The sequence below is a fragment of the Corvus hawaiiensis genome, chromosome 7, assembly GCF_020740725.1.
Source record: "Corvus hawaiiensis isolate bCorHaw1 chromosome 7, bCorHaw1.pri.cur, whole genome shotgun sequence".
Classification (NCBI taxonomy): Eukaryota; Metazoa; Chordata; class Aves; order Passeriformes; family Corvidae; genus Corvus; species Corvus hawaiiensis.
In genome coordinates this window covers 6,579,868-6,607,668 of record NC_063219.1, presented here as the reverse complement: position 1 = coordinate 6,607,668, position 27,801 = coordinate 6,579,868, and the positions used below count along the sequence as shown (strand labels likewise).

General features: G+C 46.4%; 1 protein-coding gene across 2 annotated transcripts in view; it reads right to left on the bottom strand.

The window, feature by feature from the left end:
* The window catches only part of SLX9 (SLX9 ribosome biogenesis factor), a 40,055-nt gene extending 12,254 nt beyond the window's left edge, over window positions 1-27,801 (bottom strand). The window contains exons 1-2 of one of the 2 annotated variants that reach the window (XM_048309814.1): window positions 27,649-27,801; window positions 26,114-26,222 (exon numbers count right to left, since the gene is read on the bottom strand). In XM_048309814.1, the coding sequence (XP_048165771.1) occupies window positions 26,114-26,222; window positions 27,649-27,786 (247 nt within the window). In that variant the 5' untranslated portion in view covers window positions 27,787-27,801. Of the gene's footprint in view, window positions 1-26,113; window positions 26,223-27,406; window positions 27,553-27,648 lie in introns of those variants that run through there. The other variant, XM_048309815.1, reaches the window with a different exon arrangement.

The following is a 27,801-nucleotide window of genomic DNA, read 5'->3' as shown; positions in this document are numbered from 1 at the left end:
GAAAAAGACAAAGAAAAAGACAAAGAAAAAGACAAAGAAAAAGACAAAGAAAAAGACAAAGAAAAAGACAAAGAAAAAGACAAAGAAAAAGACAAAGAAAGAAAAAAGAACAGATCTCAGTACTCCCTGACATGGAAAACTTCAAAGCCCACAAAACAAATGGAGAAAAGCTCACCCACCAACAGGTGCCCTGGGAAACACATGCCATGTCACGGACTTTCCAAGACCAGGTGTGATCTCCTTCAAGAAACAGGGTTTTCCAGCTTGGGGAGAATGAGTCTGCTTACAAGGAAAGACATTTTAACACCCCCCCACCCCCCTCCATGTACCTGCAACAAGTGTGTATACATTTCTTCCAATGAAGGAGTTCTCCAAAAGTATCATAAATTACACAGTGCAAATATTCTTATTTGTCAAGGAATGGCATGGCAAAAAAGTTTACTTTTTCTTTGCTTTCTCTGGCATATACTTGCTCTCTGTGCAGCCCCATAAACAATTTAAATACCCGTGACCACAGTGAATTTAATTTTATGCCCAGCAGCTCTCAGCAAGTTCTGCTGCAGCTTCCAGCCTTACAAAAGGTCACCCAGCCACAAGAGCAGCAGAGGCTACAGCATCAGTGCACCATCCCTGGAAGCATTCAAAAGGTGTGTGGATGTGGCACTTGGGGGCATGGCTTAGGGGCACACCTGGCAGTGCAGGGGGAATGGTGGGACTCAGAGAGCTTTTCTAACCTTAACAAGTCTATGATTGTATGAATGGCAAAGCCTTCTTGCAATCAAGCTGGTCCAAGGAGCTGTAGGTCTGCAGCAGCCTCAGATTTTCCACACTCAGCCAAGAAACCCGATCATTCCAACATCCTTCCCTAACACTGTGAGCAGAGAAACCCCACCAGTGGCTGCTGAGGGCAACTTCATGGCCCCAGGCCCCTAAGAGAGGAGAGTCAACCATGCTTTCTTTGCTTCCACCACCCATGTATAAGCCCAAGAGTCACATCTCCAAGACAGTGGAGCTGAGGCCAAATGCTGCTTCAAGCAGCACCAGGGATGCCTGGACTCTCCCTCACCCAGAGGAAACAACACTGACTGGCTCAAGACATTCCTGAAGAAAAGACAGTGGTGAACTTGTACAGTGGCATTAAGCATTGCCATACAGTTAAAGCAGCTTCCTCTGCTGCAATTCAGACACAGGGGAAGATACAGGAATACATATATAATACAAGGATATATATTCAAATACAGGGCTACGCAAAGACCTCAAAATCAGACTCAGAGGAAAGATCCCCTGGGAGCACGGGCAATCCTCACTTCCAAAAGATCAGCCTTCCCAAAGGCTTAACTCAGCCCTAGCAGAAGTTTGGCAGCTAAGCAACATGTGACCCTCCTTTACATCCACTGTACCTGCTTACCCTGCTCCTGCTGGTCTGACAGCATCTCTAGTACCTCTGTCCCAATGCTGATCCTTTCCTTTGTCTGAGGAGACCTAGCAAGCCACTTGTCCTCCTTCTTCCAAACAGCACTCACACTAGTTTTGGGAAGCAGCACATAAATTTGGGGTATGAAGCACTCCTACACCAGCTGAAGAGCATCCTTCCAGAAAAGGCCCTGAGGCAACCAAGTTGATCATGTGCGAGCCATGTGCCCTTGCATCAACAGCAGCCAGTGATGCCCTGGAATGCTTTAGGAGTGCTGCCAGCAGGTCAAAGACGGTGATCCTTCCTCAGTGTTCAGCACTGGTGAGGCCACCATCTGGCATGAAGAAGCCACTCCTGGGCTCTCCAGGACAAGGAAGATACACACTTGGGGGAGCTAATCCAGGTAAGAACCACTAAGATGATTAAGGAACTGGAGTATCTTTTACTTGAGGAGAGGCTGAGACAGCTGGAAAAGAGGTCTCAAAGGAAATCCTATCAATGCGCCTAAGACCTGATGGAAAGGAGGAAGAGGAGGGAGACAGATTATTCCCAATGGTGCCCAGTGACAAGAGACAAGGAGCACTCACTGAACCACTTGTTTTTGGGATAATATTGATGATTTTTTAAACTGTCAGGAGGTTATGCAGCCTCCAGGTCTCCATCCATGGAGATATTCAAAACCTGACTAAACAACCTGCTTTATCTGACCAAAGTGGACCACCAAAGTAGACTCCCATGAGTCTGCAGCACAATTTGGACAGCTGGCAAGAGTTCTTTCACAAAGGATAAAAATTTTTATTTTAGCAACAGAGATACATGCACCAGAGTTATTTGTGCAGATGTTGCAGTTTCAATAAAAGGCAGTGAGAAGAACAGAACACCATTTCTACAAAAGCATGAACAGCAACAAATCTCTGGAATGAGATTTATTCTGAGACCAGGAGTAATTCATGTTTACCAAGGGGTAAATTCTCTCCTTAGGGCTTACTAAGGGAGGCAGAATACTGAAACATTGCTATGCTTTTTGACAATGCCTTGCAGGCCTGCATTTGAAAGAGATTTTCCCCAAAATACCCTTTCCTTTCCTGCTAATAAGATTACCTTTGACTACACTGTCCTTCGAGAAGTTTTAAAAATCAGTAGTTCAGTATCTCTACAGTATTACACAGTGAAAGATCTAGATCTGAAATAGTTACACTACTGGATTTTATCTGGTGCTTCTAATTTATGCAAAAAGCAAGAATACATCAGTCTACCTTAATTTCCTTGCCTTTTAACTGCATATTAGCTAGTAGACAATTAAATTGGCATTCCCTAGGGAAGTTTTCCATCTCCAGGCACTGGTTCCTATAACCCCTCTCGTACTGTTTTTTTCTTTTACCTATGCCTTCATATATGCTCTTTCAGCACCTTAGGGGAGGCAGCTCTGCTCAGCTGTACTTGTTATTACATTCCCAATGGATGGATTCAGTGGAGAAACTGCATTTTATCACAGAATGGTTTGGGTTGGAGGGACCCTTAAAGATAATCTAGTTCCAACCACACCTGCCTCAGGCAGCATTTTATGCTGCATTTCCCCTCAAAGCCAAAGCAGCGGCCTGATGGGGTGCTGGGGAAAGGTGAGAGAGCAGACAAAAACAGGGAAGAGAGGGAAACAAAATAAAAGATGCTCAGAGGACAGAGGGACAGACTTCCAAGGCAGACAGACAAATATGTCACTGTCAGGTGCCACTGCAGCACTGGCAGCAGACCAGCTGCACACAGGAGGAGGTGTGAGACAGCACCTGGAACGAGTTGTGGAGTTGTTTGCTGTTTCTCAGGAATAACAGCAAACACTAGAATCTGTTATGTGCAGAGCCCCATCTTCCCCCCCCACTCCTACACACAATACTTCATGGATTCATTGGTTTGGTAGAAATACCAAGTTTTCCTCATTTCTTTGAGTCAGGTTTAGCATTCAAAGCCATCTTCCTTGGAAAAACAGGACATGGAGGGATTCAGACAGATTGTATCATCTGGAATGGTTTCTTTAATTGAAATGAGGAAGGACAGGCAACCAGACAGTGTTCACTGTGCAGCTTGGTGAAACAAGTGCCTGCAGGAACCACTCCCTTAATCATCTGACAAGGCAGGGATGCAGACAGCAGCAAGAGCTACAGCTGGACCCTTCCTCAGATAGAGATGGAAAAAGAGAGCCAGGAGGAATCCCAGGGCTCAGCCCTTCCATCCTGCTGAGCAAAGACAGTGCACACTTTACCTGATGGCAAGTGCTGGGGAAAGAAGAGACACTAATAAAACAAATTAAAAAAACCAGCACTGCCCGCTGGTCAAAGATGGGGAGCGTCCCACTCTGCGTTGCACTGCCGCAGCCTCACCTCGAGTCCTGTGTGCAGTTTTGGGCACCACAATACAAAAAAAGACATCGAGCTGATAGAGAGCATCCAAAGACGGGTCACAAGGATGGAAAAGGATCTGGAGGGGAAGCTTTATGAGGAGTGGCTCAGGCCACTTTCTTTGTTCAGCCTGGGAAGACTGAGGGGAGACCTGTGGTCTTCAACATGCTCCCAAGGGCAAGCAGAGGGGCAGACTTCACTCTCATGACCAGTGACAGGACTCGAGGAAAGGGCAAGGAGCTGAGTCAGGGGAAGTTTAGGTTGGATATCAGGAAAAGACCTCTAAGATCATCAAGTCCAACCACTAACCTACCAGTCCAGGTTCCACCACTAAGCCATGTCCCTAAGCACCACAGATGCCCTCTGAACAATTCCAGGGATGTGGCTCTACTCCTGTCCTGGGCAGTGCCTTCCAATGCCTGACCACCCTTTCAGTGAAGAAATTTTCTCCAATATCCAATCTAAACCTCCCCTGGTGCAACATGAGGCCATTTCCTCTGGTCCCCTGTTCCCTGGGAGCAGAGCCCGAGCCCCACCTGGCTGCACCCTCCTGTCAGGGACTTGTAGAGAGTGAAGAGGTCCTCCCCTGAGCCTCCTTTTCTCCAGGCTGAGCCCCATGCCAGGTCCCTCAGCTGCTCCTCACCAAGCTTTTGCTCCAGATCCTTCACCAGCTCCACTGCCCTTCTCTGGACATGTGAAGAATCTCCCACCACACACACTGAGGTCGGGCTATGTGATGTTTTACACCAGTTGTGGCACAGGGGAAGCTGGCAGGGACTGTTTCAGGTTAATCACACAGCTCCTACTAAAAGCTGCCTCTGGCCAGAGGTTTTCAAAGACTTTTGATGGATAGAATCCAATGTGAACTGGTAGCAAGACTTTGCAGCAGAGAAACATTTTTTGCCGTATTAAGCCACATATCCACAATGGATCCCCTCTGTAGGTCTAAGGGAGGAGTGGAAGTCAGAGCAGTGAAGACCACCAGGGAGCAAGGAGGACAAGGTGGATCCTTCTGCGCACTCTGTGATGTGGAGGCTTGGCAGAGAGAGATGCATCTTCCAGCCAGTAGCTACTCAGCTCCTGAATCAGGTCCATCACAGACAGTCTGAGTAAGCAAGGTGCTGCCATTTCCCAGGAAGCCCCCGGAAGCAAGATGTTAACTAGGATTACTCCAGCCTGGCTTCCAACGGATTCTGCAGTAGCCACTGAGGTAGTGTAAGGTTTCTGAAAATTTATGATCAGCGGAGAACAACGAGCAGGAACAGGCAAAAAACAACAGCACCAGCAAAACAGCACCGCCCAGACCACCACTGGTCAAGGGACTCATAACTATTAAAAGGCAAAAGAGAAAGCAAACACCACTCCAAGGTCCATCTACACCCTTCCTCTCAACACATACACACACTGTGTCAGCCAGTAGGTAACAAACATTACTGGAATGACATACTCTTACACATAATATATTAACTCATTTGACTGCTGAATGCCCAGTGATCAATACTTAATTGTATTTCCAGGCAACAACATCAGCCAGAAACTGCATTGAATAGACTCTGCAGATGTGTAACTTCAGGGTAAAAACAAAACCATCACAGGATCAGCAGTAAGTGGGAGTTACATACAGGAGCTTCAGCAGCACAGAGAGGAGAGGAAAGATCACATCACAAATGTCTCCACAGTGAAGGAGGAAGAACTGAACCATGAAGGTCAGGAGAAGACTGTCAAAATTGGCTGAAATGATAGTTTCAAATGACAGGAGCATAAGGATGAAGCTTTTGCAGAGACAAAAAGGAGAGAAGCAGGAACAGCAAGGGAAGGGGCAGAAACAAGAATATTAAAGGAAGCTGGACACTCACAGGAATCCATTAAATGTTCAGTGAGGTTTGTCTTCCAACAGAAATGTGCAGGGCTGCCACAGCAAAACCAAAGTCCACAGAAAGCCCATCTGGGCAGATGGGGAGAAGAGAAGGCAGGAGGATCATTTCTGTTCCTAGCCTGGTGACTCAAAGCACCTACTCTCTAAGCCCTTTCTTCTCCACAGGACACATAAGGCACAGATTGGACAGATCCTCTCCTTCCATCAGTAGAGAAGGAATAAGCACTCAGGGGCACAGCAGAAGGCAGAGAAGAGTTGGGAGAGGAGAGAATTCCTCCCTACCATTACTTCCTCAGAGTCTAGTTTGCTAGAAGGGCATCAAGTACTTCACTCCAGCAACTTCCATTGGAGAAGCAATTGTGCTTATGCCAACCAGTGCTTTGCAGAAAAATCTGATCCTATGACTTTTCAAACATGACAGCTGACCCAAAAGTAACATCGAAGCCTGATCTCTGCATCCCTCCATCTCCCATGGCAACAACTATTCCAACAGCAACATGGACTTGAACTTGCCCAAAGTAGAACAAGACTGCCTGAAATTTATTCCTGAAGCCCTCCCTTCTTCACAAGTGTCCAGAAATACAAGGATACAATGAAAGCACATGTGCAAAACTGTGAGAAATCCTAGAAAAACCTTTGAAGATCCATAAAAGTATTCTTCCCAGTTAACAGTTCCCCTGTTTTTTCTCGGGAAATTTGCTGAACTAGCATCTAAAGGGTGTGTTGCAATCCAGACCAGAGGAAAGGGATTTGCTGGAAGGCCCCGACTGAATGCACCTTTCTAACACTGGCAAGTAGCTATCTCAGGCTGCCTTTTCAGCAGAGAGGATACTCCATCAGTAGGAAGGACAACCCTGCCACCATTGTCCAGAGAGCTGCATAGCTCAAGGACAAGGAAGCTGAAATGTCACAACTCTGCTCCCCCCACCTCCTCAAAAAAACTTCCATTAAGCAGAAATAGTGCTTTAGCATCTATAATCAAGCTGGGATTTCACCAAAACACATATTCCAAAAAAACATGTCAGGCAACAGTCAAAAAACCTGAGTGTATTCAGCCACACCTAAGGTAGGCAGCCCTCAGCCTTGGCTGGGCCACACATCAGGGCAGGAGCCCTGATTTAATTTAATAAATTCTCTGTTCAGTAAATCTGCTTTCCTGGCAAACTGGCAGCCTCTTCCACCACATGACTGTACAGGCAACATCTCCAGAACACCACTCCAAGGTCTCTGTATGCCAACACCCCACCCACTGCTAAAGGGATTGCAGACACACTCTCAAATTCTGCAGTGATGCTGGCAGGATGCTTGGGGGTGCTTTGGGGAGCAGGGAAGAGGTCTGCAAAGTGCTGACCTGCTCCAGGGAATACTGAACACAATATTGGATTGCTTGGCTCTAATGGAACTAAAGAAAAAAAAAAAAATCAACCATAATTGACTTCTATGTTAATGACACAGAGCCTGGGCTGTTTCCTCTGGAAAGATCGACATGGAATGTGAAGCAGTATCAATACCAGGGGCAGTATCAACACATGACATTTGGAAACTTGGCACAGAGACAACAATGGGCAAACGCCAGAGCAGCTCAGTGGGCTGGTAAATGAGAGCTTAGCCTTGGCTTAACTTACCCAAGCATTTGCTGTCGGTTCTTCTACCCTGCCTCCCCCAGGTCCTGCACACAAACCCAACTGCCCCACACCCAGGTCAGCTTCCTGCTTCTTTAATAAGCTGAGCCAAACCAAGGGAGATGTGTGGTCAGGAGCACAGGGAGCTCTGTGAGACAGCTGGACTGATATTTCAGACTTCAGCCCCAAGGTCTGAAGTACCCATAATCTATCTTAGACAAAAGTTAAAATTCAGCAGCAGCAACGTATCTCTAGGCCAACTGTTTGCCCCTATTCCAGCCTGACATGAATGAGCACATGAGCACTTCCCAGTCCTTGGGACAGGTTCACAAGCAAGGACAGAGGGAATGTCTGGAACACCTCTCATGGCTGGAGGAACAGGGCCACTTAGTGGATTTGGCACTGGTAGTACCTACAGCTTTCTACTAGTTTGTTTTTCTAACAGTTATTAGGCACTGGATGTTTGAAGTACCCAGCTAAGCATTTTGAGGAAAGTGCTGCTGTATTCCCAAGGCCTTCCCTGCTCGCTGTTGTCAAAGATGGGAGTGCCCAATTTGGATACTCTTTCATTGTGACACAGCACACCAGCTCCTATGCAAAGCCTCATGGGAAGGTGGGGATGATCCTGTCACAGGAAGAGATTCAGCAGTGACAGCACCAACCAAGCCATGAGAAACAAGAGAAACATGAAAATCATTGGTTGACCCACCCCAACCCTCACCCTGCAAACACAGTTCTCCCAACACACAGGAACCACAGAGAAACACGCATCTGACCATCAGAAGGAAGAAACAAATTCCCTGATCAAACATTCCAGCACCAATTCCCACTCTGATTGCAGCCTGGAAGCAAAAAACAGAAGCAGCTCAGGGATCAACATCAAACAGCAGGTTTTGACCTGCTCTAACACCAGCTCATCAACAAAAATCTTCCTTCCTCCCCTATTTCACCTTCTCCTTTAGTATTTCTAGCTACAGATTTCTTAGCTGGGTTCTGCCTCTTCCCAAGGACCTAATTAGAACAGCCAGCCAAAATGCAGAGTCCACAGCTCCACTGGGAAAAAAGGCAACATTTGGCATGGGAGAAGGGAGATGACCAGAGGCAGGACTGGGCACAACACCACAACTTTGATATTTTTGATGTCCCAGCCACACTCAAGACACAGGACTCCAGAAGAGCCCCCATTGTTAGACAGAAGGTAAAGGAGGGGAGCAGCTGGCAAAGGACTCCTGCAGAGAAACCTGGATGCACGCTCTGAACAAAAAGCTTTTGGAGTGAATTCTGTGTCTCCCACATCTGTCTGTTAAACAGTTATGATGAACACTGCTACAGGATCTCCTCCTTCTCTTCTTCTCCGCAGACTGGGTTACAGCCGTATAGTTTAGCCTGTTGTGGCACAAGCGCCCCCCCTGTCCTCCTAAGGTCCTAAACCCAGGAATGAGCTTTCCACCATGACTACAGTCCCTCTCTTACTTTCCTGCTCACTCCTTACAGGTACTGGGATGCCAACACTTCTGCCTCAAAACCCAGAAGGGAGATCTCGGTAAAAGGTTAGGCCACCAAGACTACACAACAAAAAACTATCAGCTCAAGACTATCAGGAAGGTGGTGGTAAGAGGCTGTGCAAGCCCACCAAGGATGCAGCAGCTTTCAGACACACACAACAAGTAAGAAGGTGCCCGAACCATCTCCTGGAGAGCTGCTGACATGAAAAAGTCAGGCAGAGATGTTTGGACACTAAACTTTCCCCAACAGGGACCTCAGGAAAGATAAAAATTACAGCAGATATGCATAACATTTGGAGACACACATCTGTGTCCTGATTGCCACAGTCCTCCAAGTTACATGTTTTGTGTTTGCAAACAGCACATTCCTAACTGATCCCAGGCACATAATAGAGCATAGGATACACATAAAACCAGTGCTACTCCCTCAGCCACTCCTCTGTGCAGCCCAGAGCACATACCCAGAGAGGAGTATGTGCCTCAAAATTAAAGATGCAAACATGACAGAAACTTCCCTTCAGATGCTCACAGGGGAATTTTACAGGGAATAAACAGACACAGCTTGAATTGTAGCATGAGCAAACAAACAGAAGAGAAATCCAGGAGAGGACTCAATGCTCTGGTCTGCTTTATGAATGGGCATGAGGCGAGAAGAAAGGCTTGGGCAGAAGGCCACACGATCCAAGACTCTGCAGTGTGCAGACACCAGGCTCCAGGAAGGCCCATACTAGGAGCACAGGCACATCCTTTGCTGGGACAAAGGGGTAGGGAGAAAGTTCCAGCCTCTTCTAAGGAGATCCCCGTGTCTGATCCTGGGCAAGACTAACCACCAATGAGAAGTTAAAAAAAGCCTTGCCCCATCTTTTTTTTTTTTTTTTTTTTTTTTTTTTTTTTATGAGCTTTCAGTGCTGCCCTAGTTAATCCAATCAGTTCCTGACCTTTCCAACAGATCCCTCCCTCTGCTTTCCAAACAGCAGCTCTTTCCTGGCCTCCAAACTTGGGCTCAAGTTACCCTTTTTTGAGGGAGCAGAGTCAGCATTTCTACTGCTTACCATATTCTTGCCCTGTTTGCCTCTTGAACTGTAATCGCTCCTCTCCTCCCTAGTGCTAGGGAGCCAACATCTCCAGTCTTGGCCATAGGCCTTATTTTCCAGACAAAACCTGCTATCCTATTTTGAAGCAGGAAACACAGAGCAGATGCTTGGTACCTTACACAAAGGCACAATTCTGTACTTGACCTGAGATAGCACTGCCAGCAAATTTCTGCCATGCGCAGTGGACAAATTTCTTTCCCTGTTCTTTTTTCCCCACCAATTAATTCCATGATGGATCTGAAGGACAGCAGGAAGCATAGGAAAGAAGAAAGTAAGTACAGACTAATGACTGCAAAACAGACTGGGAAGACATACCAATTTTCAGGCAGTTACAAAAACTCTACAGGCAGAATGGACAAAAAAGCCCAAAGTTTAACTTGTACTCCGTAAGTATTTTAATCAGCTGTTCTCAGTTCCAGCAGGTCTGACACAGAATTGTACTAAAAGCATGTACAAGGTCAGATTCTTAACACTTTCATTCCAGTTTTTAAATTGCAGTTTTTAAATTGCAGTAGAAATACTGTAGTGACAACTTTAGCTAAAATAGCCAAGGGGCAGAGTGACTGCATGAATGTATTTGGGACCGGGAGCAGGGCAGGAACAAAAAAAATTCCACTTTGGCATTGCTTAGCTGTACCATTGGCAGCCCCTCTGCCCCATTTTCAGTTGTAGCTTCAGGAGACAAAAAAAAGCCAATGAAACTGCGCTGCAGGGAACACCCACTGGAGCATCCATGGGCCTTTCACCTTGTCTGGCCAGCCACAGACAGAGGCTACACACCAACATCTCACAGAGCATTAACAGAAGGCACTTTGAGGACTTGAACTGGACACCTGGTGTCCAGCTTGACCACCAGCAAATAGCACCAGTGAGCTAAGAACACACCAGGCCTGACTACAGCTTTGTGTAATGCCCAGGTAGAGAGTGCCTGCCTGTAGTACCTCCAATGGATATTTATTTTGGAGGATCTGCTTTGAATCCATGTGGGTACTAAAAATTCAGAACAACTATGTGCAAGGAGTCCTGCATCTTAACTGCCATTTTCCTGGAGGATCTTTGCCCACCTTGAACCCAGCATCTTCTGTTGGTTTTTTCTTACCGGAAGACACTGGGAACAAGTTTAGTCTCTGTGGCAATCCTATTTGATTAAACTTCATAAACTCCTCTTTTCTCACAGTCATCTTTTTCAAGCAAAAGAGCTCTGATCAATTGAGTTGTTGCTCATATTCCACACCTTTGGTATCAATGCTGAAAACCAGATAAATGTGAAGGAAGGACAGCACCGACAGGAGACAGTGCTGTGAGCTCCTATACCTCCTTTGAGGTGAGTCACATGCATTTCCTGCCCCTGTGCTAAGGAAGCTCAGTGAACCTGGCATCACATTCACAGTCACAAGGACTTGGGCAATGCCTACACACCAGCAGAAAGAAAAGCAGGAGAGTTTCTAGAGACACTTCCTGACTACTCCAATCAATTCTTTTTATGAAGTAATTACACCGAACCTTACTCAGAGCTCTAGGACCATGGCAAAATTTCCATGGTGTTATTTTAACTGTTGATTAATTCTCCTCTCCTGGCACTCCTGCTTAGATTCTTTAACATGTCTGGTCTCAGGCTCCCTGTGGCATGAGTTAGTTTCCCCACTCACAACACTCCGTGCATTGACAGTGAAATGAAAAAAGTAATCACATGTCAGAGCTTGCCCTTGATTGTTAAGTCTGTGTGGCAGATTAGTGTAGTGCGCTCCCCCGCCCCATGCTGCCCTATCTATTGAACAACCACATGTCAAGGAGTTAATCCCACCATCTGCAGCTGTCAGAGCTCCTACACTCCATGAAACCCACACACCTGCAGTTTCGAAGCACTGAGGAAACACTAAGCCCAGCCACATCTTCTATCACTGAACAGCCATATATTAAATGTAATCATATTAATTTCTTTTACCCAATAGTCCATTTTGGCAATATATACAAAGTAATTTTAGATTTAGACATAGAAAAGAGCACCACAACTCAGCCTGTATAACACCAGCAGACTTTCATTATTTACATAATTTAAGAATTATTAGCTCAATCTGGTCGCATTCTGATCAGTCTGTTCAAACACCACTTGCATCATAAGTGGCTTTAGAAATTGCTGCACATGCAGAGGACTAAACACTAACATAAAGTAAGGAGGATGAGAATACCCAGGAAAGCTTCCCAAACAGCTTGTGACAGGCATATGTTTGATCTCCAGCCCCCAGCTCAGCTGGGCAACAACTGACACACAGGATCGGCAATGCAGAACACTTCCCGTTCTTGCCCTTTTTAGGGGCACACACAGCAAACTTCAAAATTGGGAATTATTTGAAGAACAGAGCTGGAAAAATAATCACCTGGAAAAGTACAAGGCATAAAATCCTTGCTGCTCTGGACTGGGACTGAGGTGAGCATGGAACTCAAACCCACTCTCAGCATCTATTGCAGTTTAGCATCTGCTGAACCCAGGCACCCCCTCCTCCCCCACATGAGCACACAACCCTCCCAGCTCAAAGGCTTATGTCTAGACCAGAAACAAGATGACTTTTTTACTACAGCACTGTACAACTGAGTACCATTGATAAGTAACTGTTTCACTACGAGGTCAAGACTGGAGCTGCCAAGCAGAAGCCCCTAAAGGGCAGATCAAGGTAATCCTGTGTCTGCATGAAGCCTCCATGTGATGATCATAATGGCCCTTTAACCTTGAAAGGGTTTTACTAGTTCCAGCATTTAAACATGACACAGTGAACTACTGGTTTTGAAGGGGTTGTTTTCATGGTGGTGATATTGATTATACAGTCCAACAAGCCTAGCCCATGAAAACACTCATTCCAGGTGGTGCCCAAGCACGTCAAGTCTCCTTTTCTCCTCCTGGGAGCGCAGACTGCCCTGTAAGTGGAACTGCTCAAACACTGCTTCACCATCTCTTCCAGCTGCCACTACCACTTCTGCTGGCTGCTGCTTTTGTGCTGTCTCAACTGCTCTTCCACTTCAGCTGACAATTCAGAGCTCCCAAAAGCCCTAAGGCACCAACAGCATCAGCAGCTCTGTCATCTTACACAACACAGACACTCACACAGCATCTTCCCCCCTGGCAAGACCTACATCCACACCCCACTCTTGCTTCTCCTCTGGCTCCAGGGACACAGGGGACCATCCCACTGCCAAGCCCCTCAACAGACCCATGTGACCATCACCTCACTGCACACCTCCCACAGCATTCTTCATGTCCTGACAAAACTAGGCTTGCCCCCTGTCAGGGAGCTCTTCGTCTGGCCCACAATGATTCTCACACAAGACTTGTGTCTTGTGTCACACAAGACTTGTTTTTCAAAAAAGGTCTTAGAGCAAGCTTCTTTACTCCAATGTACCCATTTGGCTCTTTTAAATGCAGAAGAAATCTTTTAAAAAAGGAAAATCAAGGTCTGGGCCCCTCTACTAGAGGTAGAAGCTATTTGCTGGTTTTTTTTTTTTCTCCAGCCCATCACCTCTTCCCCTTTTCTTTATTTGAACCCTGCAGGTCAGCATCTGTCACCCATCTTGGAATGACATTTTCCTGGTAGAATCTATTTTAAAGCAAGCCAAATTTTTTAAAAGTGACATGGCTCTGCCACTTTGTACTTGATGCTCTACCCTGCCAGCAGCACAGGCAGACAATAAAGTCTCATTTTCACTGTCTGCACTAGCAGAAATGGGTCCAGCCCCATCCACCCCACACAGAGATAAGATCAGCAGCTGCCAGCACAGAGCTGTGGCAAGAACACCCATGATGTTAAAAGAAGTAACAGGGGATGACAAAGAACAAACTACCATGAGTAGGTGCTTCTCTGACACTCCTTGTCAGCTTTCAGAGCTGCCAGACATTTGGCATTGCCTTGATCTCAGGTCTGGGACTGCAGCCGCAGCAAACCTTGAGACTGCCCGTGCATCCCCTCACCTCTCTCATTCAATATCCCCATGCTTACAGGGCATCAAGGACTGGCATTCTTCCCGTGAAGAAAGTACTCCCTGAACAAAACAACTACACACGCCTTCCCAAGTAGTATCTGCAATACTTAGGCTCACCACACCCAAAGAAACCACCTACTGAGAATACCTGTATCCCCACGTTAGTTCCCAGAAGACAGACTTTCACTGTATAAGGAAAGCCAGATCTTTCCACGTTGCACGGAAGATGCTGGCAGGAAGAATGTGTCTCTGCATGAAGAAGGCTGTGGCATGAGCACTGCGCCTGCTAATTTCCTAATATGGACCACAGTCCAATGGATTTAAATCCACACGCCTACAGACTCATCATGTTTCTCACTTGGTGTAAGACTGAGTTTAATATTTTTACCCCACTGACAGGATATTAATTTTACCTAATGGCCCAAGAGCTGCCAAGAGCTATGAGCCATTGTTCATGTTTTTCTGGCTTTGTTCAGCTTTCCTTCCCTGATGAGGAGCTCCCCATTAGTCCTGACTTTGCTGAGGTGTCGCAGCATGATGTGAAGAAATGCCAGCTACACAGTGGATCCCAAACCAGGAGTGCAAAGCACAATCTGGACTTCTCCAGGAAGCAGGACTGATCCAAGCCACTGTGCCAGGAGCAACATTTGACAGTATCAAGAAGGCTGTTCCATTTCAGCAGTTTGCAAGTTTGGATACTGGCACCCTAAAAATAATTCAGGGCAGAAAGCAGCAGCCAAGCCCCCAAGCATGTGAGGAACACAGGGCACCCAAAAAGCCCTGAGGGATGTGCCCCTTTGGGTAGACACACGCACCTTTGGGCAGAGGAAAGGGAGATAAAGAAGCCTGCAGGATGTCAAAGCACACAACACACTGTGGATAAGAGAGAAAGGTGTTACGTCTCCCCATGCCAATCCTCCCACCTGCTCCACCATGTCAGGCCAAGGAGCAAAGATCAGTTGATAAAGCTTTTCTTCCACTGAGGACCTTACAAAATCAGTCAGCTGTTGGAAACCAGTGGCTGATGCTTCTAAAGCTAAAAAAACCAAAAAATTTCCTGCTATTCCAGCTGTCTTGAACCAGCTCACCTCCTCCAAAAGTCAAGAGCATGCAAAATATCACCAGTAAGATGTGCATGGGAGATGTTCACTCCTAGCCAGCATTTGTATACAGCTCTTTCAGAAGCCTGAAATACACTGGCTACAAAGTCAGTGCTACAGCCATCTTCTATGAATGTTACATAATAAATAATGCATTTTAAGTATTGTGATGCTGGACTCCAAATCCCAGCCTCATTTAGCCTTTAAAGACAGTGCCATAATTATTTACAGTATTTACATTCCAAAGGATGGTGGGGGGTGTACTATCAGATCTCATTTAAAGATTACTTTTGCATGAAGCAAGACTGGTTCTTTAACATTTTCTTCAAGCAGAAAAAGATGGCAGCAGCAGCTTTAGTGAAGCAAACAAATCCATAAATGCATATGGACATATAGGTCAAATAAGAATTAGGCTGAGCAAATAACAAGTTAGCTGTGAAACGTTCTTTTGGCTGTTTTTCCACATACTGTGCTGACCATTTGTGGTTTAATCTTAGAGAAGCTCTCTCTCATATGAGCCTGCAACCCCCCCAAGCTTCAAACAAGCAAGTTTTACTATAAGTACTCCGCATTTCTTTATACGGGCTAAGGTTCTCATATGAGCATAGTTGTTTTGTACACTTAATGCACCAGGAAAAACTGAAGGAGGAACTGGAAAATTTTGTTCTGTGCCCTACAGAGATGAAAAATATCATTCAAAAATACAGACCTGACCTAGAAAAAGGAAGTTATTCTGCTGCCCTCTAATGAGCACATCTAACATGTGAAAAAGAACACTCTCAAAAGAGATCTGTTCTGCTCTGCCACAGGTACATCCTCTTGTGCTACAAAGCTGTCAGCAATGCAGACACAGCTGGAGCAGCACCTCCCACACAGCAAAGACAGGCAGAAGAAACACCTAGATAGGCCCAAGATCTGTTCTGTACTTCCCTGAATGCAGATTGGAGTATATGGCTGTGTCCTGTTCTGCTCCCTTTCCTTGCTTGAACAGAGGGAGCGGAGAGGTTCCTAATTCTGACCTTCAGGACACAAGGGCCACAATGTTGTTACAGGTATACAGGTACCACAGACACGTGGAAGAATGACTTGCTTCAACACTTGTGAGCATCAATTAAAAGCAAAGGAATTCAGTTCTCATGCAGGGGTGTCTCTGCATCTGCACAATGCTCAGAAGAAATTCAGTTGAAAAATGCAGTACGGAAGGCAGAGGAACAGCCACAGAGCAACCGTTCTACCTGGTACTGAGTTTCATCTCAGTTTTTACTGAGCTACTGTGATGCTGTGGGTTGACCTTGGCCAGCTGCTAGCTGCCCCCTCCCTCCTCAAAAGAACAGGGGAGAACAATATGATGAAAAGTTTGTGGGCTGAGGTAAACAACAGGGAGATCACTCACCAATTACCATCACAGGCAAAACAGACCTGAGTCAGGGAAAATTAATGTAATGTATTGCCAATTAAAATAGAATCAGATGTTGAAAAGCAAACACTAAAACACCTTCCCCCCCACCCACCCCCTTCTCAGCTCCACTCCTTCATTCTGACTTCTTCATCCCTGGCTCCCTTGAGCAGTCCACGGGGCCTGGGAATGGCATTACAGTCACTCTCCGCTGCTCCTTCCTCCTCACACTTACCCACTGGGGGCCTGGTGACTGGAGCACCTCCTCTCTTTCTTTTCTGCCCCTGGTCTTCATAGGGCTCTCTCACTTCTTTTCCACTCCTTCTAAAGTATATGTTTTCCCAGAGCCAACACCATTGTTGTGCAGCTGTGGCTGCACTGGGTGCACTTAACGTCTTTGGACGGGGCTGTGCCCAGAATATGACAGCTTTAGCTTCTGTCCTGCTACCAAAACCTTGCCACTTACACCCAATACAGGCAAACAGGCCAACGCCCACTATTTTAGAGGAAGAAAATACATGAAGAAGCTATAATAACCCCACATAAACAGTATCTAGATATCTGTCTGCTATTTCCTTAAATAAAAACCCACTCAGGTACAGGCACTAAAACAAGCACACCTGCAGCTGCAGAGGAGCACACCCAAGCCCAGCCCTACCTAAGCCCAGCCCTGCAGTCACAAATTACTGGCATGAATCAAAAGCAACAGCCAGAGGCTTTGCTGAGCAAAATATTGAAGTGTCACTGAACAAAGCAATTTAAAATTGTGATTTCTGGCAGCACAGTTCCTGTAGTCTGGAAAAGCCTTCCCGTGCCTCCCTATCCACAGGTACACCAGGTTATTTCAATTCAAACCACACTGCAAAATAACTGCTGCATGTATAGACACAGCCTGTACCCACAGCAGCTGGAAATGTCCTCTCCATGCTAAAGAAGCCCATTCCTGTTACATAAGAACACTCAGTGACCTGAATTTACAAATAACCTTGGAGAGGAAAATAGACATAAGGAAAAATAAAGTTAAAAAGCCATGGAGCTAGAAAATGCAACAGAGGGAAATCAGCCCAGAGCATATACACACACAGCCACACCAGGCACAAATGTCCACTACATCCATAGAAGCCAAAATTCTTTAAGCAGATCTACTGATTCGCTGTGTGTTCTGCAAGCAATCAAAACACAGCACAAGTGGGTCAGGAAACAAGTCTGTGTGCCCCATTTTCCCTCAGATTTCCTGCCTGGGACTCAAACACCACATTTCATTGAAATTGGTTATCACTATCACTACGTACCTTCCAGCTCACAGTCCCTTCTTGTTTGAAGAACTGCTTGGATAGCTTATTCTTCTGCAGCAGGATTTTCTCCAGAATTTTCTGTGGTTTGCCGTATGGAACATTTGCAACTCTGCTAGTTCTGTCTAAATCTGTCCAAATTACCGTTTCAAACAACCCAGAATATGCCAGTACCCACTGCATTTAATCCTTGCATGTCTGTGTTTCCCGCATTTAGCGCAATCTACATTGAGATTTACTGTGTTAAAAGCTTCTTTAAAAAAAAAAAAAAAACAAACCAAAAGACAACAAAAACCCCTTTCTACAAGCCACTTGACTAGAAACCTAGGCCCAAATTAGATGTTATTATCAGTTATGCCACATATGAGCATCAGTAGTGCCACTCTGAAATGCTGAAGGGGATAAACAGATCTTCAGCTGATACATGCATTTCCACCCAAGCAGAAAGAAAACTTTGGTCCATAAATTGCTCAAAAAGACCAGAATAAAGGATAATTTGCATACAATAGAATAATACTATAGATTCCACTAGGTCTGAATGACAGACATGAACTTGTGAGATCTCCCTGTAACACAGCCTGTAATTCAGTAAGACCCACATTAGCAGGGCAGAAATTTATCTCTTGGTAAATCAGAAATGTGATTTATGGAGCATAGAAGTTTGTGGGAAAAAACCTCAAGCAAAATAACGTTTTTCATGTACGCATTTCCCAGAGGTGTTAGCAGAAGGAGGCGGCTCACTTATTCCTGCACCTCAGAAACATATCAAGACAAGTCAGAAGGGGTAACCCAGAAGAGGGAAACCTCTCATGCCATCCACCCTTCACCAGCCCCTACCAATTTTCTAAAAAGAGTGTCTATTAAACTCCCAGGACACGTATTTCAGGAAGACATTTGACAGCTTGACACAACACTGTACCACTGCTGGTGACAAGGAAACGGCTCTGACTTCCAGAGCTATCAATCTGCCCTTTCCACAAGTGCTTCCTCACCCCGCTTCGGATTTGGTTTCTCAATTCCTGCAGTGTTGAGCCATCCTTCTCACACCCCACGAGATGTTTGCATTACTGGAATTTGTGCTGGGAGGCCCCTTTGGCATAAGTGCAGAGCCATTCCACCTCTCTCTTGGCAGAATTTATAATTTTATGACTCAATTATGTTAAAGCTTTAACATTAGTACAGGAAAAACAAAGATTTCAGTTCATAACCCTCTTTTGTAACGCTGCAGCTTCAGTACTCTCCTAAGCAGCGCTGATCTATTTTTGTGTAAGGATGTCCAACCATTTAAAATCCATTTCACAGGAGAATACCAGGCTAGATTAGTATCTTTTTAAAGTTCCAGGAACCGTGATCACACAGAGCAAGACATGACATGACATGCAACTGCCATGCCCCACCACACCTGGCCAGGAAGGCAAGAGGTCACCCTGGCCTCAAATTCAGCAAGCCCTTGAATGGCACAAGGCATTGATAGGTTTGACCTATGTTTGACCATGCTTGAGCACCCAACTTTTACAAAGGCTGGAAGCAGGCTTTGCAAAAGCATGGAGCAGCACCTCAGGAGCTTCTCCAAAGAAGTCTCCAATCCCTCACTAAGCCATATCCTCCTCTCCACCCACCCAGCAGCATGGAAAGGCTGCTCCAGGGCAGGCACGTACCTTCCAGTAGTGCTACTGGTGAGCATTACACAGCAGGCACAGCCAAGGAACCAACCATAATAAGAAACTAGAGCGATCTGACACGTCCTTCAAAATCCTAGGACTCATTTCAAGCTCTTCCCACTGACAGCCTCCTACCCTGGAGCATATTGCAAAACATTTTGGAAGGTTTGGGCTCTCTGGAAAATGTTTGTGTACTGCTCAGTATCCATGACCACAAGCTAACTGGAGTCTTTTGGCTTTTTAATGTTGATTTTAAGAACGGAGACTTAGCCACAGCTAGAAGGCGGGAAAGAAAACAATATAGTTAATTAGTTCCATAAATATTAACACAACTGATTCCTGTGATCTGGCAGAAGGTACTCACAACATGGAAATGCTCTATTTGCAGACGGGAAGTAAAAGCACTGAAAACAGTGCAAGTTTCAGACACTCATTTACTGCTTCTCAATTAATTGCATTTACTTTAATTAAAGTGGAGCTTCCCACAGCTATTCTCACAGCCAGCACCACACTGCACAGACAAATTGTTAAAGCAACATTAAGCAGCGTAGATTTTTAACCTTTTTGTTTTAATTATTATTTAAGGCAGCAATGTCTTTAGCTTTCAGTAGGATCCCCACTCCACAGTCTCCCAGAGACCACAGCAGGTCTCTGTTCTCCATTTCAACAAATCCCCACAGCTGTTCACCACTGCTACAATCTGACTCCTGAAGTAAGATCCCACTGCCTTTAATCCTTTAGACCAAAGGAACAGAAAAACCCTCTAGCTTTGAGGCGAGTTGTTGGGAACTACACAATCTGTTTGAGGTGTCCTGTAGACTGAGGTTGTCTGACCTCACTGGAGAAGCTTCTTGGACCACAAACCACTATCTCAGCTGTTCTCAAACACAGCGGACTGTTTGTAACATACTGTTACAAAACTCTCAGACACCAAATCTGCCCTTAAAAGGTGATCTGACATTGTCAAGATAAAAGCAGGTCCTAATGATGCAGTCAAAAACCAAATAAATTTCAGCCGAACGACAAGGAAGAAGGAATGTACAGTAATTTGCTACCTAAAGCAATTTACCCACATAAGGCAAACTGCCATCTGTCACTTTATCAAGCTACCAGGGTGGCCAACCTTGGGCCTGGGGGAGAGGAAAAGAGTTTAATCCCTAGACAGCATTTTCCCTTCCCTGTGAACTTTTCCTTTCTTGCAAATTTTGTTATTGGAGGTTTCAAACACTTTCACACACAATGGCAGAAGCAACACCAGCTTATGGAGGGAAGTTTCCCCTTTAAGCTGAGATCTGCACATTCAGTCCTGGGACACATCCTTGACCTGTGCAGGTGACACAAAGGACACAGACACGTTGCAGAAGGCATGGGGTGGAGGGAAGGGGAAGCTAAAGCAAGAATTCCCAGCCCAAACACCACTCAAACAGCTGCTCCTCCCAGGGCAGCACCCACACACCCATCAGATATTTTCAAAGACATTAAAATGGTTTGAGTGCTACACCACCAAGGGCATCACTGACAGCATCAGGGAGAGCATTTCACCACTCCACACATTCACACAGCCCAAAGCTTGGGGACCTAATAACAAAGACAGATGGAGGAGGAACACCTCATCACTTGGGTCTAGCACAGCACACAGGCATTTCCCAGGGAAATTTCACGCTCATGTTGGAGATGCTGCAGCCACTCCCTGTCATCCTCAGCATGTGGAGCAGCCCGTTTACACTCCTTCCCATCTGAGCAGTGTTACAGTGGGGAACAGCTTGAGGAAGGCGTTCTGCATAAAACAAACACAAGACAGGCCTGACAACTGCCAGCACAGAATGAAAGGCTGAAGAAAAGCAACAGCAGCAGAATTGTGAGGATCCAGCACCTTTCCACACCACCAATGTGAATGACCAACACAAGCAGATTTGAAAATTCCCCAAGCATGCATTAAGAAAAAGAGCAGAGGTTTAGAACCAATATTCAGGACAGATGCATTCATTAAAAAAAATAGGATTAATTTTAATTTTTTGAATCCTTCAATTGTTAAACACCCCAATATGCCAGAAAACAGGAAAAAAACCAAAACACAAAATCAAAACAGAGGAAAGATGATCACAGATGAGGACAAAAGAGGAGGAACCATAATATTCAATGGCAATAAACATGCAGAAATCCAGTCAACAGACAGGAATAAACTATGGGACATAGAGTATTGGCATCCTGTCAAGAGCTCCTGAAGAGTAATTGGGGCCTGGTCATGGCTGCAATTCTTCCACACTGGAGTGGATCCCCTGCAGGGGTAACCACAAGTCTAGACACTGCAGGAACAGCAATGCTGTCAGAGGAGAGGTCTTACAAGGGCTCTGTAACATTCTGGTACAACATGCATTAAAAAAAACCCAAAACTGGACAGCAAATCATATCGCATGAAGCTAATGCAAGACACAATGCTAGCCAACCACAGCGTTTCTGCTTCTCTTGGAGGCTACAAAAGGAGAACAGAATTGGACAAGTGGGTGCAGAGCCCAGGAAGGAAGCAGATAAGGTGACAGACCCAGCAGATCTGGAACTCCAGAGCAGAAGCTGAGGTGCAAACCAGAAGGGATCTGTCAGTGACTCTGCAAAAGGAGGCTTGGTAACAAAAGAAACTCATAGAGAACCTCAGAAAGGAGGACAGCAAGGCTGTATACAGCCTGCAGACCCCAGAAATTCACTGCTGTCAGTAAATTCCTGCTTAGCCTGATTTTATTGTCTCCACATTTCTTCAGGAGGAGAAGGGAGTTCCTTCTATGTCAGATGCCCTGTCATTTCCCTCCTCTATGCCCCTCTCTGCCACTGACAGTGACTCCCAGGCTGCAAGACAGTCCCAGTCTTCAGAGCACAACCTCTGCCCAGGCTCACAACCTACCTCACCCTATGCTTCACACCCTGGTATAAAATCAAAGACCCACAGAGTGGCCTGGGTTGGAAGAAACCTGCAGAGAGCATCTACTTCAACCCCCTCTTTCATCTGTCACTATCCCAGGTTGCTCCGAGCCCCATCCAACCTGGCCTTGGACACTTCCAGGGATGGGGCAGCCACAGCTTCTCTGGGCAACCTGTGCCAGGGCCTCATCACCCTCATTGTAAAATGAAAAGTCCTTCTTTATGTCCAATCCAACCTCAGAAATCAGAATGATTTTGCATCAGGTTTTTCAAACAGTTATGAACTTGCTGTTGTTGCACTTTTGTTTTCTCAACAACACAGACTGTCACCATTCCGTTCTGGAGTAGCTGAAAATAATGCAGGAAGCTACCTATCCCATTGCTCATATCATTCCACAACTGGCTCATCATCCACTCCAAAAAAAGAGACATTCACAAGCAACTGCTTGGCCAGAGCCAAGCTTGAATAGGCCCTTGCTTCAAGGAGCAAACACTGACAAAGGAAAGCTAAAGAAAAAAAATGAGCAGCAGCAACCCCGATATGACAGGCCATTATTTCTGACTTGGTAGGAAACATTTAATTCCCACGCTACAGAAGCTCACCCAAATGAGATTTATCCACTCACATGAGTCACAGAAGGCCCTGTGTGAATTAGATGATGGCAAAGCCTTTGGTTTACATTACGTCAGTGGCTAAGTAAACTATACTGACAGGAAGCAATCACTGAGCAAGAAAGTAACTCATGGACTGAACTCCAGCATTCTCAGGGATGGCACTGGCTTTTGTTACCTATATGCATGTGGAAATCATCTGGAATCTGGCATTAAGCTGAGCTAATGATTAAAGACAAAAAGCAGAGCAGGGGAAAGCAGTTCCAGCAGGTCTGTTTCACAGCACGACACAGCTTAGAGCTACCATATTAAAATACTTTCCTTTTTAGACCACTGGCTTTTTATATCACACAATGCAAGACTCACCTACAACGAATTCCATTTTGGTAATGCTTTTCATTACAGTTCCACCCTCTCCTTCTCATGCCACAAGGATTACTGATGCCAGAACAGCCTGTGCTGGTATCTCACACAAATCGTAAGCACACTGAATCAGCCTTGTATCTAAAGGAAGCAACAGACCATTACTATAAGTAGCAGATACTTCCACAGGGCACCCTGCCTCAACCAGATGCACCAACAACACTCAGAAATACCCAGAAAAACCAGGCCTTCAGCTGACAACAACCAACACCACCAGTTTATCCTCTCAGAATATGGGGCCTCATTCCTTTCAGCCCCAGCACACAAAAGTGCTCATGTTAACTGAGATAACCTGCTAGAGACTCTGGACTTTCCAATTTACACATCGCGTTTCTCCCCATTCCCTCAAAATCACCACAGCCAAAAGAGCAGAAAAAGCTGGTCACTTACAAACTGAAGAAAACTATGACCAAAAAATTGTAGAGAGAGATGTCCTCTCTTGTTGGCAACCATAGGTAACAGCCCTCAAGCCCAAGCACAACGGTGGATCGGCTCCCTACAGGATTGCAGCCCTTTGGCTCTGACACACCAAACAGCTGTTCCAGGTGAAGCCTTATCCCATGGAAGTCGCCATGCTCTGCTATTGCTTAGTTTGCCCCTGCAATAGTACACATAGCATCAAAGACCTGCCTACATCATGGATTTATTTACAGAGCATAACAATGCTCTCTGCGTTCTCTTTTCCTCCTACCTCCCAACAGCCAATTGGCTTTTTTGACCAGTGTTGAGCTCCAAGCTGACATCTTCTAAAATCTAACCCAATTCCAAGATCTTCCTCAGACTAGGTCTTATTTGGAAGAGAGTCACAGCATAAAGCCAGATCTAAACCTAAAACACAGAGATACCAGCAATCATGGACAATGTGAATAAATCTTGGGTAATATGAGATATACACACACATGTAGGACAAATACCTGTTTTCCCAACTGGCACACAGCAGCCTTGGCAGAAAAAAAAATCTTCTCTAGCTGTGAAAAGCACAGGAGATAGGGTGTGAGCCCACCTACAGTCTGCCAACTTGACCTTCTCAGAGCTTGAAAAGCAAGTGGGAGATAAGCACGCTTTTGTCTTGTTATTAAATCCTAAAATAGCAGTGTGTAGGAGAATCCTACCCTCCTGCCCTGTACACTAAGCTGAGAGGAAAAGGGAGGAAGAGGTGGAGGGAGGGCTAGAGTCAAGTTGAATTTCCTGCTGAACAGGCTCTGAGCTGACCAGAGATGCCAGGAGACAACGCACGTCTGCCTAGAATCTCTTTTCTAACTCCAGGGTGTCTGCCATTGTATGCACAGCCTCGTTACAGCTCACTGAATTAACACAAAAAAATTGAACTGATTTCCATAACGAAAAAGCCTCTACATGGCTCCAGAGTGCGACAACAAGAAAGGGCACAACATCTTGGGAAGATGTAAAAAAACAATCAAATCACTTTTTGCCTTGTTGAATTGCAGTTTTGAGCCCCCAAATGAACAGTTATTTTTAGCTGATCATCTGGAAAGTGTGCGGGAGCACAAAGCGTCGGGGTCAGCACGGCTGTCTGCAGGAAGCCAGCATGTAGCCCAGAGAGAGGCAGCCAGGCACTGCACATCTGCATCATCAGCACTGCACGGGGACCAGCAGCATGGCTCTATTTATAACCCAGACATGTACAGCTGTAGCCTGCAATGAAAGGCTGGGACTGCAGGCTGCCAGCCCCCAACAACAAGCTGTCTGATTTAATTAAAGAGATGGCAATGTCCACATGCACACATAGATGCACACATAGATGCACACACAGATGCACACACAGATGCACACACAGATGCACACATGTCCTTTTCCCAGGAGAGTTACCAACAATGAGCCCAGTGTTTCAAAAACAGTACGTTTTGCCAAGGTTTCTGTGCAGAGAGCAGACAAATGTGTCCTCACACAACCTCCCCACTTCCTCACTCTGTGCCCAAATGTGGCTGACGGGCAGCTCACCGCTGCTCAGGCAACCACTAGCCCTTGTGTGATTGATTTGTTTGTAGCCCTGGACAGGAAAACAATGTTACTGTAGTATTTATCTATATGAAGAGAAGAGATTAATTTAGTTTGCAAAGAAGGTATTTGGGAGTCACACGCATCTTCTGCATCAGGACAGCTTGCTGTGCTACCAGGCTCTGTCTGGTAGTTTGTTCCTTCTGCGATTTTTTAAACATTTACATACAGTTTGTGGAGGTTTGGGATTCAAGTTTCAGAGAAATGCTTTGAGACCTTGCAGATGTTTAGAAGTGAAAACTGCTTTCAGATACAAAGCTCTGTCTCACAGTGAGCAGTCAAAGGGAACATTTCCTTGTGGAACTGGAAATCAAAGGGCTCTATCATGTACTCCCTCTTCCCACTTTTTTTCGATGAGTTCAGATTCTCCTGCCCAGGAATCCTCGAGCCACAGACCCCACAACAGCAAAGGACAGGAGAAGATTTGCTGCAGTCAGCCTGCAGTGAGCAAAGCACTGTTGATACATAATGAGAACCTGCTGACAAAATACTGGGTTACCAATGGCAGCTGCTGGTGAGGCAAAAGCCCAGAGATCAGGTCACAGCCTGGGCTCTGCTGTGCTCTCAGCCCTGGCAGTCTTTGGCTGCACGAGGACATCCCACAGATAGCCTGAAGCTAGATCCCCCACCTAGGGATCACTAAGCACATCCATGCAGAAACCCAAACAAAAACAAACCTCTTCTAAAAGCCTTCACAGGAAGCAATGTTTGCATTGTAGTTCCCTGAGCTTCCTGGGATAGTCACTAAAAGCCACTGCAAATACAGTCCCCAGTGTTTTTGCTCACAACCTAACGTAATAATCATTCAAAATACAACAAACCTGTTCTGGAGGAAATGATGCTTCTGGAGTCCAAGTCAAGCTTCTTTACTAGGATATCAGGGTCAATCTTCAACCCAGAAAATACACCAGAAGATGAGAAATCCCAGTCCTTATCCAAAAGAAACATAAAGCAGTAATCAGTACCTACACCACCAGGCAATATTTGTTAAAAAAAAAATTAAAAATCTAACCCAGCACTATCCAGATAGGAACAGTGGTAGTGAGCAGGTGTCTCTCTTGAGCAGGCAAGGGCAGGTAAGGCAGCCTACTGTCCTGCTCCTCCCCACCTCCCCTCCAGCTCTTCCACACAGAAGGAAGTTTCACAAAGTCTGTTCTGTTCCTAACTGATTCCTGCTTCAGCTCAACCTCGCCTCACTCAAGTGCACACTCCCAGGAGAGCTGCAAACAGCATCCTTAGGGAAAGACAGATTTATTACAGGTACAGAACAATACAGATTAGCTACAAATGAACAGATTAGAGGATTAAAGCCTAATCAATAGACATTAACCAGATTCAGTAACTACTAGCAACTCACCAAATCTTCAGCATCATGCTTTAAGCACACAACGCCCCCCTAAGATCTGCAGTAGCTACTCTGGTTGGATTAGTAGAATTTATTACTTTAGCCAACAATATCTACCATCACCAACACATAACTTCACAGTGGTATAAACCCAGCTGTATTTGGTGCAGGCAATTCCTCCCTCCTCACAAGGAAAGCTTAGGCACATAAAAAACATTTACTGGTGTTGCGTCCTTGCAGTGAGGGGGCTGGGGGGAGGCACCTGAACTGTGTATTCATATCACAGCTGGGGAAAACAGGAGATCCTAAATAATTCTGTATACACTAACAGCTTCTCTCCACCTGCCCAAACTTAAAACTGAAGGGAGGCACTGCAAGACCCCCTCCTCTCCCAACGCTTGTTGGTAATGACCCCCACTGCTGCACGCAAGTTACCCCATGGCATCGCAGCACAGGCAGCCTGACTCTAGCAGCAGCAGCAGCAGCAGTGCTGGGATACGCGTGTCACTGTGTCACCACCCTACGTGAGTCGGGGACGCCAGGGTGCTGCCATGGCACAGCTGCTGGTCCGGACTAGTGATACCGGCACTGGAGCAGCACGCTAGGACTGCCATGGTGCACAGTGCTGGAGCAGCTCCAGGCTAGCTCCTGGCACCTCCCTGCCGTGCCCGTGCCACACGTTCCCACGGGTGACCGGAGCGTGGGGAGCAGCAGCTGCCCAGAAGCACCAGGGGTTCAACAGGGCTTTCCCTGCCAGAAGAGACGCGACCTGCGCCATCCTGTCAGCCACCACCGCCGCATCACCACGGCCAGGCCCGGAGGTATCCGCAGACACCCCCGGGGCCCTGCAGCCAGGACAGACCCACAGGAGCTCAAGTCAGGCTGGGGGTGTGCGGGGACCGGCCGTTTCTGCAGGGGGAAGGCGGAGAAGTCATTGCGAGGCGGCCGCCGCCAGCCCCCGCCCGCCGCCGCCGCCGCCGCCGCCGCCCCACGTGTCCCCGCCCCCGGTACCTTCCCGGCCGCCGCGCTCCATCCGCCCGCGGCGGGGCCGGGCCTGGGCCCGGGCCCGGTGAGCGGCGGCGGATCCCGGGCGGGCCAGGGCCGGGGGGCGGCGCGGTGCAGCGGCGGACGCTTGGCCTTGCCCACCATGGCGGCGGGGGGCGG